Here is a 14,277-nt window from a genome sequence, read left to right on the forward strand (position 1 = left end):
ACATTTTACATAATCTATGGCATGACCTAACTGAAGGACTCCCATCGACTTCAGTAAGAGTTGGATTGGGCTCCCGTAGTCTATACACATTAATATGAGTGAATAGTCTCATTTCCATGAAAGACATTTATGTACCTGCGTTAAGAGAGTCTTATGTATTTAAATGATAGACCAGCAGAGTTTAGATGTAGCCACTCTCATGCATCCCCTACTTTCATGACCGCCCTCCTTCAGAATGCCTGGACCCGAAAAAGGACTATTTGAAGGAAGTTTTGGAAGATGATTCTCAGAGTTTTCCATCTCCTTATCTTCCTCATGTGGATATATCCATAAGAGCCTATCATTTGACATTAAAAGAGATTATATGATTTTTTTAATGCTTCTGTTAGTTCTAATCAGTATTTTGCCCCAGTTGTTGAACAGCATGCTCAGGATTTATGTACCTGATTAGAAAATAGGATGAGACAAGCCCGTCAAAAATGATCTCTCATTACAGCCAACTTTGCTGAGTTTTTCAAGATGGAGTAAAATCAAATTTTATGACAAATAGTTAATCTCTATTTTCTTGCTTTATTCCAAACTCCATACATTTCTACAGAGGGAAAAGGGCTGTTTCTGAAGCAGTACTTTACAAAAAAATTCCTAAACTTTATTTTCATTGGTTATAATTATTTTTTAACTTTCTTTGCATAATATAGAAAATTTCAACATGAAAAATAATAATTTGTTTTCTATTAATTGTAGATTCCTAAAAATCTGTTTTAAACCCAAACATGGCTGTTTAAAAGGAAAGTGTTACCAAGCACTGCTTTCAAAAGATGGTTAGCAATTGAGCCATTCAAAGAAGTCCCTCACAATTTCCATAAAATGCATAGCCACTGTTTCCTCCAGTTGCCAGAGCAATATATGGGATAAGAGCAAGAAGTAATTATAATGTGAGAAAATAGAGGCATCTGGAAATGCAAGAGAATCCACTTGTAGGCCCTAATCCTGCAGTCCTTACTCAAGCAAAATTCAGACTGAGGTCTGTGGGAAATTTGCCAGAATAACGTGGACTGACTAACAACTGCAGAATTAGTTCCACACTGAATTCAAACAGACTGAAACTCCATTTGCAGTAGAGCACAATGAAAGTTCCAAATTACTCAACACATTGCAGTGTGCCAATTGCAAATCCAGTTATAGTGAAACTTATGCTTATAGTGAAGTCGTTCTAAGGGGAGAAATGACTTCACTTTAACAGGGTTCCAGGAGAGTCCTAATTTTTCATATGAAATGTTCACCTAGCCCCAGTCAGCCTTGCAAAAGTTAGTGATTAGTCACAGAAGATGTTATTTGAGCACTGATTTTGCTGTGAAGAATACCGTGCCGTAGAGCATCTAGTTACAACCAAAATGTATTTATTAAGTCCTGGAGGCAAGGATTATTTCCCATTTGCTTTTCTCAAATGTTTATCTTTTTCATCCATGCCTGTTGCCATAGCAGCAGCTCTTAGACAGCTAACAGCTCTCACATGAATTCTTATCCATTTCCAGCTTACAACTCCAGTGGTATTATCTTGTGTATGGTGCTGAATATATGCTTCCCCATGTGTTAATTTTCCTTCTCCTCCAAGGCCAGCCATCATGCTGGCCTAATTAAAAAGTGTAGCTGTTGGAGTACAAACACACAGTCATGATAGGTGTACACCCTCGGTTTGAAAATCCTGTTTTTGTTTGTTTGTTGTTTAGGCGTTATGATAATTATAAAATTGGAACCTTTCTTTTGTGCAAGAGCCTGGCCCGTGTGTTTGAGGTACATGTACGACAGTGGGACTGTGGAAGCCACTAGTATGCTGTTGCCTGCAACTGCGGTGTAGCTGCATGGGAGGGTAATGACATCGTCCTGCTAGACATGTGTAATGGTCAGTTTCAGGAAACCAGACTTCAGCTGTCTATTAAAAGCATTGGCACATCACCTCGACGTGTCAAAATCGTGAAGTCCTATGGAGGGAAAAAAATTACCGTAGGTCAACCTTCGGTTTCTTTTTTTTTAAAGTTGCTTTGACTTTAACTATATATTTCTGAATTAAGGAACCGCTACACATACACCCGTAGCCAAGAAAACTAGACTGAAGGAAAGTGCTGGCTAATGTGTTAATTTAACCAAACATAAAAACATAAGAATGGTCATACTGGGTCAGACCAAAGGTCCATCCAGCCCAGCATCCTGTCTACTGACAGTGGCCAATGCCAGGTGCCCCAAAGGGAGTGAACCTAAGAGGTAATGATCAAACATAAAACAAAACATGAAACTAACAAGAGTGGACGGGTGTTACTCAGAGACATAGCCAAGAGTGATATGAATATTATTTGTTGTTTGTATTATGGTAGGATCTACAGTCCCATGGGCACCCGTTGTGCCAGGCACTGTACAATTGCATAACAAGGAGACGACCCTGAAAAAATTGTGATCTCAGTGTAAGATGAGAGATCACACAAATTATTTACCTAGAAAGCTCTACTGTGCTTTCCAGTCTGCACTTTGTATCTCTCATCCACACGGAAGTCTCTAGTCCAGAAGGTGTTCCCTGAAATCACTGAATGAACAAATGCAGACTGCACTAGAGAGATCCAAGCTGAGAATTTTGTCCTAAAATTTCAACATCAAGATTTTTTACTAGAAAATATTCTGGGTAAGAAAGGGGCCATAAGGAGCCAAAACAATGTTAGAGTGAGGGTTCTGAGCTTTGGCTTTCGTCGTCTTCTCCCTTGGAATAGGCTTTGATAACATAGTTATTTAAAGTTTCTTAATTGCAGAAAGTGAACAACTCAAAATGTTTGGTTTCAATATGTTCAGAATGAAGTGTTATCATTTGAAATGACCCTGCATTTCAAACTTTACTTCAGCTTCATTAAAATTGTTTTGAAAATCTTGAAAATGAAACATTTAATTTATCCTCAAACAAAATGTTTTATTCAACCTAAAATATTATATTTCTTTATTTTTACTTTTTGGTTGGTAGAAAAAAAAAAGTTAAAAAATCATTTTAGACTGACCTGAAAGAAGGTTTGTTTGTTTTTTTTGACTGCCCAGCAAACACCAAAAAATCAGTTACTCACACAGCTCTATGTTAGTTTAAAAAAGGTGCCCGAGTACTGTATAGCTCTGTTTCAACTAGCAGCTGTCCTGGCCTACAAATTAAATAAAAAATTAAGGCAATACGAATTTATAAGCAAGATTCAAGTATAGTGAATCATTTCACTATTCAGTTGTGAAATACTACAGAAATTTGTTCCTTAAAATATACTTGCTTTTTTAATTTCTAGTCTATGAAAGCAAGAAACTAATATCAGGCTAAATTCTGCTTTCCTTACTAATTTCGTGACTCATCCAAACAGAAATGAGCCTATTACATGGGCACTCTGCAGACACCCTCACGCTATTCTGTAGCTTGTATTAGCCTTGATGTGCAATACCTCATGCTATGCTCTGGAAGCTCCTACTCCTGTGTCTCTGAAGTCAGTGGAAGTTCTGCCATTGATTTCAAGGGGAGAAAAATGAGCCAAATTGTGTGCTGGTTGTGTGATGTGGACAAATTTCTAAGGGGCTAAGGTCAACATTTTCAACAGTGGGTACTGATTTTGGGTGCCCAGCTTGAAGTGAATTGAGTTTCAGAAGTACTAAGCAACCACAACTCCAACTGAAATCAGTGGGGGTTACAAGTTCTCAGCACGTCTGAAAAAACAGGCCCATGGTGTCTCAAGCTGAGCAACCCAAAACTGAGCCCCTCCCCTCAAAAAAAGCAGTGTCACTCCTGAAACTACAGCTGTAAGTTAAATTCATCAAGCTTACTTATTTTTGTGATCAAAGTCCAAATTTAAATCCAGGTTTCCAGCACCGGAAAACAAATAAAGTAGCCATTTATTTGTCTGAACCCTCAAGATTTCCCCCCAACCCCACACTTAAAAGGTTCTTTAATGAGAAAATTATCTAGTTTAAAATAATCGTTTTCTGTGTAAACCAGTTTTGGAAAATTCAACTGTTTTTCAAAGGGAAGAAAGCTATTTTCCAGATTTAGCAATTTAAGAGAAGAATATTTCCCAGGCAAAAACACAGGGGTGGTCTGATGGTGACAGCTTCACAAATTAGCTGGTAACTTACCAATCGGTAAATATCAGTTAATGTAATTTAAAAAAGGAAGGCACTTGTGTGGGTTTATATTTGTATGATGCTATCGGATATGAGTACCAAAAACTCTGAAAGCATCATTGTAAATAAAACCGAAAGCATCATTGTAAAATAAATGTTTACAGTGTGTTTAAGTGGCATTAAATTACCAACAGCATAGCCAACTTCTTGTTTTGTGGTTTTTTTTGGGTGGGGGAAAAACACACTTTTTTATTACAGAAGAATCTTGCTAATGGATTCAATTCACTGGGTTTCTCTGCCTCTTCAGATCATCTTCCCTTCAGGAGCATTTGTTCGAGCTGATGTAAGTGAATGGGGAATGAGTTTGACAGTCAGGGCACCAAGCATCGATTTTAACAGCACCAGAGGTTTGTGTGGCATCTTTGATGGGAACAGTCATAATGACTTCCATAACACCAGCGGAAGTCCTTTACTATCACACCAGAGTAACATGCCTGAGGAAGACTTCATAGAAGACTGGAGGTACAGAGCTAAAGGATTCCAAACCTGAAAGTCATACTGTAACATCATTTAAAGGGGTGTCTATACGTTTTCTTCATTACATGGTCTTTTAATAACCTGAAAAAGAGCTCTGCCTAATCAAAGGAGGGCTAGAGGTCCATTATCACCACAAACACAACAAAAAACTTATTTTTCCATCTGTACACTACACATAAGAAGCTCTTTTACTGAGAGAAGTTTTGTATTCACAAGAGATATCATGTTAACAGCTGCGTTAAGATCCCACTCAGCCGTTAAAAAAATGCAGTTCTCACTCACTGTGAAAAATGTAGATAAGTGACAATAGGGATTAATTAAGTATTTGGTATTTCCCTTGCTCTTTTATTCCTGAAAACTAATTACAACATGCGACTATACAATTAAATATTACATTTTGTCAAAGAGTGGCAATAAATGTAGCATGCTGAAACTTAATATCTATTCAGTTAAAGACAATGGGACATCTGAAACTCTTGCTTTCTAAGAGAGAGTCTGGAACATGGATTCTCATCCCTTTCCATATCAGGAACCTCTATTGCCCCATATTTTAATTCCTGAATCCAAACATAGCCTTATAGTTCTGGGTCCAGGTTGTTTCAAAAACCAGAATGGAACTATTCTGCAGTGCTCGATTGGCTGGTCATTAACTGTTTTCAGGACAGCCACTATTACAAAATTTGGTCCAAAATAAAAATATGATGAAGACATCTGTTCTTGTGAGGTGCCCACCATGAGAAATATTGCAACATCAGCTGATGACATGAGATTTCCACCTTTTGAGACTGGAAGAACAGTTCATGGAATTTGGTGCAGTTGAATCTGAACCCAAACCCTAATGCTTATTTCTGCCTCAGATCTGAACCCTAGTCTTACTAATCCTGATTCTGCATCCTGTCAGTGCATCCAGGACCCATCTCTGTTGTAACTAAAAAAGACTTCAGAGCTATTGAATTTTAGGAAAAGAACAGACAATTAAACTGTATTCAACTTACATAAAATCAGCTGAAGCCATTAATCATCCTAATTTAGTTGATGAGTATTTTGAGCTGTAGTTGTGAGCAGCACATACAAGACTCAAAGTTAAAGGCACTCAGTTTCCTTTATATTAAATCATAGAATAGTGGCTAAATCCCATGGGTTTAATCTTTTGGGGGCTTAACCATTTCCTAGATGTAGATGTGGCTACTCGGAGGTTACTTAGGTGGAAAGAAGGATGGTTTTCTGACTACAAGAAGGGGAAATCTGGGACTCCTGGCAGGATCCATTCCCAGATTTCCTCCTTTCTTGTGGGAACTTGTCTCTCTCTCTTGGGTTGTAGCTCCAACATGAACCACTAGTCCTTGTTACTGGATGCCAACCCATTCCTCAGACCAAAATGGCAACAGGCTGGCAAGAGATGGGTAAGCTATTCTACAACTAAGAGAGCGACTGGAGAATTTGTAGTAGCTCTGTGTGGGGACTAGCAGCCAATGGAAGATGCAGTATTTAGGGGGAACTTTATGTTCTTTGACCACTAGGAATGGAGAAGAATTTTCCAGCACTTGTCAGGGACTAGGACAAGACCTTGCTGCGCTCAGGAAAGGCAGGTGCTGCTCCTTTTGGGGGAGAGGGACTGATGACAAATTTAACTTTTGCTGTAGACCCTAAGTAAATAGAAATAAGGACTCTAAGAATCAAGGCCATAATCCAAAACCAAATGGACTCAATGAAAAAACTCACCTTGTCTTAAAAGAACATTGGATCAGGCCTTATAATACACCCACAGAAAAAATGGCAAAATAGGGAGTAAACCCTGTATGCTGATTTCCCTGCTGCTGTTTTTAATTTAATTTTAGAGAACAAATTAGAATTTTAGACTTTAGGACTCTCCAGCACCTGAAGCTAGTTGGAGCATTCACCATCTGGCAATTCAGTTCTCTCCCTGGCTGACACCTCTAAAAAAGCTGCAGGGCTCAGGATGGCACAGAGCTCTTTAAACAGCATCTTTTCCAAATGGCAACTTTACACATAAAATTGCATTTAACCCTCCAAGTCTTTAAAATAGTGTTCTTATCAAAAAGGAATAGAAGTTCTATAGCATGCAAGCCCCATAGCAGCTCCTATGGGAGAGCAGCCAACATGCTCTTTTCCTTTTATCTTCAAAAGTAACACTGAATAATGTTTCTGATACAATGCTGAGTTGTGCCTAAACCTTTCAATTTTCCATGAGGAAAATTGTAATGAAATATTTAGTTTCATTTCAGGTAAACCCAAATTGAAACATTTCATTGAGTTTTGATTTGACATTCATCTCTGCATCTGTTGGATATTCTGTGCATGGAAGTCATAGTTCAGGTGTTTCATGCCTCCTTTCTCTCCTATGGGTCAGTCTCCATCTCCCATAGTGAACCATGGTCATAGGACTCCCATGAGGCTCTGCAGGCTTTCAGCCAGAGGGAGAGACGATGATATATCATTAGAGATGTAGTCTTGCCCATACTGGGGAATGAGACATGAGACACTCAAATTACAACTTCCATGAGGCACTGCAGTGGATCAGGTGGATGCAGAGAATAATGTAGACTCAAACAGAAACAAAACTGTTTATTTCCGATTGACAAACCAAAATTTAAATGTTTTGATTTGGGAAAATCAGGACATTTTGTTTTGATTGAAAAGGTTGAAATGGAACATTTTGACATATCTGAATCAAAATTATTGAACTTTTAATTTGCATTAAAGTTTCAATAGTTCAACATTCCATCCTGAATCAGGATGAAATCAAATGTCAACATATCAGAATTTCCTATTGGATGAAAATTCCATTTTTCGTTTAGCTCTAGAAATAATTGCGTTTGAGTGTAAGGTTTCTGTGAGGACCTCTAAAATTCTGCTGCATTAGTTAGTTTAGGTGTCTTTACAACGCAGCTGATAATAGGACTCTTTCCTCTTAGCCAGACTCACTTGTGGGTGATGCTACCATGAAGCATTAGGGAAGGTGTCTGGCATGCATCCAATTGGAAATTAAAGCTCCCATTGCCCTTTTCAAAAAGAATAAGTAATTTCAACATTCCCTCTCTCAAGAAAACACATCCTATTGTCTTAGACTGTATGAAAGCTAATGTTGAGTGCATAATGGCTGTTCTATTTACCAGTTCAGTCACAGCAGTAACTCAATATATAGCTCAGTGTCATTAATTTGAAAAATTCTAGGATTATGAAAATCTCCAATCAAATTGTGTTCTATTGTATCTGCTCATTTTGCTAAATATTTAATAGAATGCCAAACTCATATATCATACCTAGAAGGGAACCTCTTGAATAGCCCAGTAATGGTTCCCTTTTCCTCTGTCACTCTGATAACTTCGTAAACATTTCAGTATTGCATTAGTGTCTACAATCATTCTATTGTATGTACTGCTTTCAGTGGATGAACTGGATAAGTTAACTCTGCCCCCACAGTAGTACCAGACCCCTTCTGAGGGTCCAAAATTTGGGTGCACTCTTTTTCATTTTCCTGAATTTCTAGGTTTAGCCTGGGTCGGGAAGCAGAATTACCAAAATACTTCAAGAAATTTTGTTTCTCTTGTATTTAAAGTACGACAAAAGATTGGGGCAGGAACTGTATCTTACATGACTATAAAGCTCCAAGAACTCTCCTGATGCTATATAAATAACATCAGAAGAAATTCTGTTCTCATGAGACTTCCAGCCAAACTTTAATTATGGTTGCTTGTACAAACTGAAACTCTCTAGAAGTAACCCCATCATTACTGCCGGACTAAATTAAGACAGGAATGTAATTAGTCTTGGCTTATGTGATGCCACATCTCAGCGATCAATAAGATACAGTTGTGTGTGTCAGTGACAGGAAAATTCAAATAAAAGAAGTTCCCTTACATTATAATAATGAAATGAAGCATACTACACAAATGTTTTTGAAATGAATAACATTTTTAAAAGGCAAAAATATGATGAACTAAATCAGAAGAGAGAGAAGATGTTGTTTAATAATTAGAGCAGGGAGTGCTAAATTAATACAAGAGTTTAAAATGAACTTTTTGAGTTATATTCATCCTCAGTGTAATTCCCCCGGCTTCAGCTGAGTTATATCAGGAATGTATCAGACACCTTATGTAAAAAAAAAAAGGATAATATGCATTTTCTGAAAAATGTGTCCTTTAAAATAATTCTGTAAATTGAAGTCATGCAAGTAGGCACTGATCCAGCAAAGCACTTAAGCACATGATAGCAAATAGCTTCATTGCCATTCATGGACTGCACAGCGCAATTCAGGAAGGGTCGTGCAAAGGTGGCTGTAAAATCAGTGAAACTATTCATATGCTTAAAGTAAAGAACACACTTAAATGTTTTGCTGGATTGGGACCCAGATTTCAGAAAAGAAAGTTGATTTAATGCTATGGAGCAGTTTGTTGAAAGCTGTTTATTTTTTCCCCTAATCTCTATTTTTCTTTTTAATCAGAATACCTCCAGGGATGAGTTTATTTGACAAGACTCCACCAATCTCTGAAGGGGAGAAAAGGAAAAAATACTGCAGATGTCAGAAGGAGCACACTCTATCTCTGCACTCTGTAAATGCACAAAATGCCTTTCAGAGTTCTTTCCCACAATCTTTGGGCTGCCATTATAATAATGTGGATTATACTTCTGCAATCCCATATCTAGATGTTACATCAGAATATGTCACTTGCTTAGAAACAGAATCTACTTTAAGAAGTGATGGCAAAATGTTGGCCAAAGCATTTGATCAAAGATATCTGCCTAAATCAGTCAAAAAGCGAGATAGCCGTGATGACAGCTTAAAACAATACTCAAAAAAAGTTTCCTTGAAAAATCAAAAAAACAATGGTTTTATTAACTCCACTAAGTCAGAAGTGCTGGATAGAGCAAAAAGGCAAGAAGTCTATTATGACTTACCTTTTTACCCATTTCAAAACGAGAGTCAAAAGGACTTGGAAAGCTTTGCATATTTTTTCCCAGAGGATTACTTTGAAGGGATTTGGCCCAAAATTCAGTCAATATGGCCTACTCAAGGTGGTCTAACCTCAACCAAAGCCTTGGAGATCTGTCAGCAGGTTCTTGCTAATTCTACTATTGGCTCCATCTGTAAAGACATCCTTGGGAGACAGCTGGATGAGGCAATTGATATGTGCCTGTTAGATCTGCAACTCAAGGATGACCTGGCATGGGAAGGTGCAATGATAGCATTTTTGGAAAATGAATGTGAAAGAAAAGTGCTAGAAAATAGAACTCAGCTGTTTCATGCAGCAAATGGGCTACTTGCCACTCACGAGGAAATACTCACAGCTCTCAGGTGTCCCAATTTCTGTAATGGCAATGGACAGTGCACAGAATGGGGGTGCCGGTGCTTTGAAGACCACAGTTCCTATGACTGTAGCATTGCCAAGAGTGAGTAAAACATTCTGTTTGTTCCTATTCTCCCCATCTTCTTGTGGTATTAGAGTGATTAGGTGAAACATCTGCACAGAGTTGTTTGCTCTTCAAACAGCTTTGCCAGTAAGTTATTTGATGAATTAGTAATCAGCGCTTTTGACCTTGAAAAGCTGAACAAAATATATGGTTGACTGGTCTTTTGCTTTTTCACCTCAGTAATGTTTTAAAAATGGATTTTCAAAGCCCCTTAACAAATTGGTTTTACAGAAGCAATTTTCTTTACATCTGATGTGTCACCTGTACACTGACAAACACACTGCTGCCAAAAATGAGGGTCCTGCTAACACGGTGGTCGATACACATGCTAGCTCTGCATAGATGGATCTGTCTTCTTTACCATCAGAAAATAAAATTTGTAAATGAATTTCAAATATGATAGTAGTCCAAAGCAGCTAGAGGAATAAGAAATGTTTTCAAAGTTAAATGACCATATAACTAGCTATGGGATCAATTTTAACCTCAGATATGTTCACAGGGTTTATATAGATGTTGCTTGGTGTTAACATGCTTCTGTGGACATAATTTCGCCCAAAGGTCCTGATTATACAAACACTTATGCCCATAGATTTAGACATATAAGTAGCCCACTGAAGTTTATGGGTTCGATTCTCATTTAACCTCAGGCCTCTCAGTGTAAATGAGGAATAGTGCCCATGTGACTACTTACAGTGCTTAAAGATATGCACATGCATAAATGATTGCAAGATAGAGGTATAAGTTGGAAATTTAAGCTGCAATTCAGCAGTTTGCTCAAGCACATACTTAAACTTAGGAATGCAAGATTTAAACACATAAGTACATTTATGAATAAGGAGAGAAGACTCACGTGCTTCAAGCTAAACATGGTGCTTAAGTGTTTTGACATGACATACAAACATGAAAAATTTGTTTTGTTTGTGGTAATGCCGGGCTAATAATATTTACAGAGTAGTTTACTGAAAAACTTTTGCTTGTTTAAACAGAGGGTTTTTTCAGTTATTTATCCAGTTGATACAATATTAATAAATTATGATGTTTGGGACATAATTTATTTGCTGGATTTTGCAAAGTTTTCCTGACCAAACGTTTCATGTCTTTTTCTATTTTGCCCAGCTTTAATCTATTTGGGGAAATTGTTTTGAACAGATTTTTTCCTATGGATAAAATTCATGAGCGAGAGCAGGAGATTTTTAGAAGTCCCTTCTGGTTTTTGAGTTAGCAATGCTTCCCATCAAGTAATAAATGGTGGTAATGGTAATATGTGGATTTATTTGGCAATTTTGCGGTGACTGCTAACAAGCAACAGACTAGAGGAAAGAGCCTGAGACAGCACAGAATATCAGAAATTGAAAACAAGAATGCACATCAATTGCTGCAAACATAAACTGATAGACATCCCTATGTGTTTACTATCTGATTTGTGGCTCAATCAAACTCCATTGGGTGTTTTCTCAATAACTCCTCCCTTTGGGGACTTTGGTTTATACTATAATAAGTTGAAAATACTACAAATTTTCCATCTAGCCTTCCTAGCTGCCCCACACCCTTGATGCAGGATTCATAGTCCTGTTCCTGCAGAGGCATGCTCCTCCTCCTCCTCCCTGCAGGTTCTCCCCCAGATCTTCCACCTAGAAGTTCAGTTTCTCTATCTAGGCCTCCTCATTGGCTCTTCACTAGCTTTTCTTAAATAGAGGTCTGCATTCCCTGAAGTTGCTCCCTGAATGACCACAGGCTACCCTTTTATCTTCCAGAAGGCCTGTTTCTTACTCACATGCCCCCCATCACATGCCCCTTGCACTCATCTAATTGTACTCCTTTGTACTTATCTAATTCTTTTTTGAACCCAGTTATAGTTTTGACCATGACAACATCCTCTAGCAATAGGTTCCACAGCTTTACTACATGTTGTGTGAAGTACTTCTTTTTATTTGTTTTAAACCTGCTGCCTATCAATCTCATTGGGTGACCCCTGGTTCTTGTGTTATGTGAAGGAGTAAATAATACTTCCTTATTCACTTTCCCCACACCACTCATGATTTTATAGACATCGATTATATCCCCCTTTAGTCATCTGGTTTCCAAGCTGAAGAGTGCCAGGTTTTTTAATCTCTCCTCATATGGAAGTTGTTCCATACCCCTAATCATTTTTGTTGTCCTTCTCTGTACTTTTTCCAAATCTAATACACCTCTACCCCAATATAACATGGTCTGATATAACATGAATTCAGATATAATGGGGTACAGCAGTGCTCCAGGGGGGTGGAGCTGCACACTCCGGCGGATCAAAGCAAGTTCGATATAACGCGGTTTCACCTATAACGTGGTAAGATTTTTTGGCTCCTGAGCACAGCATTATATTGGGGTTGAGGTGTACATGTTTTTTTGAGATAAAGCTACCAGAACTGTACACAGTATTCAAGGTATGGGCATATCATGGATTTATATAGTGGCACTATCATGTTTTCTGTCTTATTGTCTATCCATTTCCTAATGATTCCTAACATTGATAGCTTTTGACTGCTGCTGCACATTAAGCAGATATTTTCAGAGAACTATTCACAATGACTGCAAGATCTCTTTCTTGAGCAGTAACAACTAATTTAGATCCCATCATTTTGTGTGGATAGTTGGGGTTATGTTTTCCAATGTGCATTACTTTACCTTTATAAACATTGAATTTTATCTGCAATTTTCTTGCCCACTAACCCAGTTTTTGAGAACCCTTCGTAACTTTTCAGAGTCAGCTTTGGATTTAACTATCTTGAGTAATTTTGTATCATCTGCAAACTTGCCACCTCACTGTTTACCCCTTTTTCCAGATCGTTCATAAGTATGCTGAACAGCATACACCCCTGGAGGACTCTCAGATCCCTGGGGAAATGCACTATTGACCTCTCTCCATTCTGAAAACTGATCATTTATTCCTACCATAAATGTTCCCTGTCTTACTCACCCATGAGAGGACCTTCCTTCTTATCCTGTGACTGCTTACTTTGTTTAAGAGCCTTTGGTGAAGGGCCTTGTCAAATGCTTTCTGAAAGTCCAAATACACTATATCCACTGGATCATGCTACTCCACAAATTTATTGCCCCCTCTAAGAATTCTAATAGATTGGTGAGACATGATTTCCCTTTACACCAGCCATGTTGACCCCTCCCTCAACAAATCATGTTCATCTATGTATCTGATCATTCTGTTCTTTAATATAGTAAATAGTGTTTCCTTCTGCAACCTCCTCCACTGTACATTTCTCAGCTGCAACTAAAAGCCAGGATCATTTTTTTATGTAATTAACATTTATAAAGTGCTTTGAAATCCATGGACAAAAGCAACTATAGAAGTGCAAAGTACTACTTTTATACAAAAAGAACAAAGAGTCCTACTGGACTCCTTGTTGTTTTTGTGGATACAGACTAACACAGCTACCCTTTTTGATACTTTTATACAAGAAATTGTCTAAAACATTTTATTGCAGTCATCCATCCTGGAGTGCTTTATAGTTACACAAGCTAGAGAAGGCAAAGAAAAGACACAAAAATGGGGGAGAATCAAACTAAAAAGGAATAAATATTGCCAAAGTGAGTCACTACTGCACATTTTTCTTTTGAAAAAAGAAAAATCCCTAACAAACAAAAACAAGCAGATGCAGCTGACCTGGGGAACCTTTAACATTTGCTTTTTCCATTTTCCACAATACCAGTGAGATTATACATGCTGCCTTCTCAGAAAAAGCAAGCAGTCTCTTTGGTCTTAAAACAACAGTAGCCCACAAAATACTGATATACCCAATCCATAAACATCTAATAGCTACTCACATCAATAGAAAAATGTTTAAAACAAACAGCTACACAACACAGTCTTACTAGGTGTGGTCAAACTATTAATTGCAAATAACATATCTGAGAAATTTAGCATTTTTTTTAATTTGTGAATTGCTTGCCAACAGATTGATTTTAGACCCTACTCATGCAATCTGATTCATATAGACAATCCCTAGGCCCCTGTGAAGCCTTTCTGGAGGGTTTTAATGCCTGAATACTGGTATTCATATGAAGAATTGTCATTTCCTAAACATTAATATGAACAAAAATCTTTTTTGCTTGAATATTTACAAATACTGTATTTGTAGGGACACGAACATGACTGAACCAAGAACTGTTTCATATTTAAAA

General features: G+C 37.7%; 1 protein-coding gene across 1 annotated transcript in view; it reads left to right on the forward strand.

The window, feature by feature from the left end:
- The window catches only part of VWDE (von Willebrand factor D and EGF domains), a 254,494-nt gene that overhangs the window by 122,417 nt on the left and 117,800 nt on the right, over positions 1-14,277 (forward strand). Inside the window, 3 exon segments of the mRNA XM_030579370.1 lie at positions 1,731-2,004; positions 4,439-4,653; positions 9,134-10,080. Of these exon segments, the coding sequence (XP_030435230.1) occupies positions 1,731-2,004; positions 4,439-4,653; positions 9,134-10,080 (1,436 nt within the window).

The sequence above is a fragment of the Gopherus evgoodei genome, chromosome 11, assembly GCF_007399415.2.
Source record: "Gopherus evgoodei ecotype Sinaloan lineage chromosome 11, rGopEvg1_v1.p, whole genome shotgun sequence".
In the NCBI taxonomy this organism is placed as follows: Eukaryota; Metazoa; Chordata; order Testudines; family Testudinidae; genus Gopherus; species Gopherus evgoodei.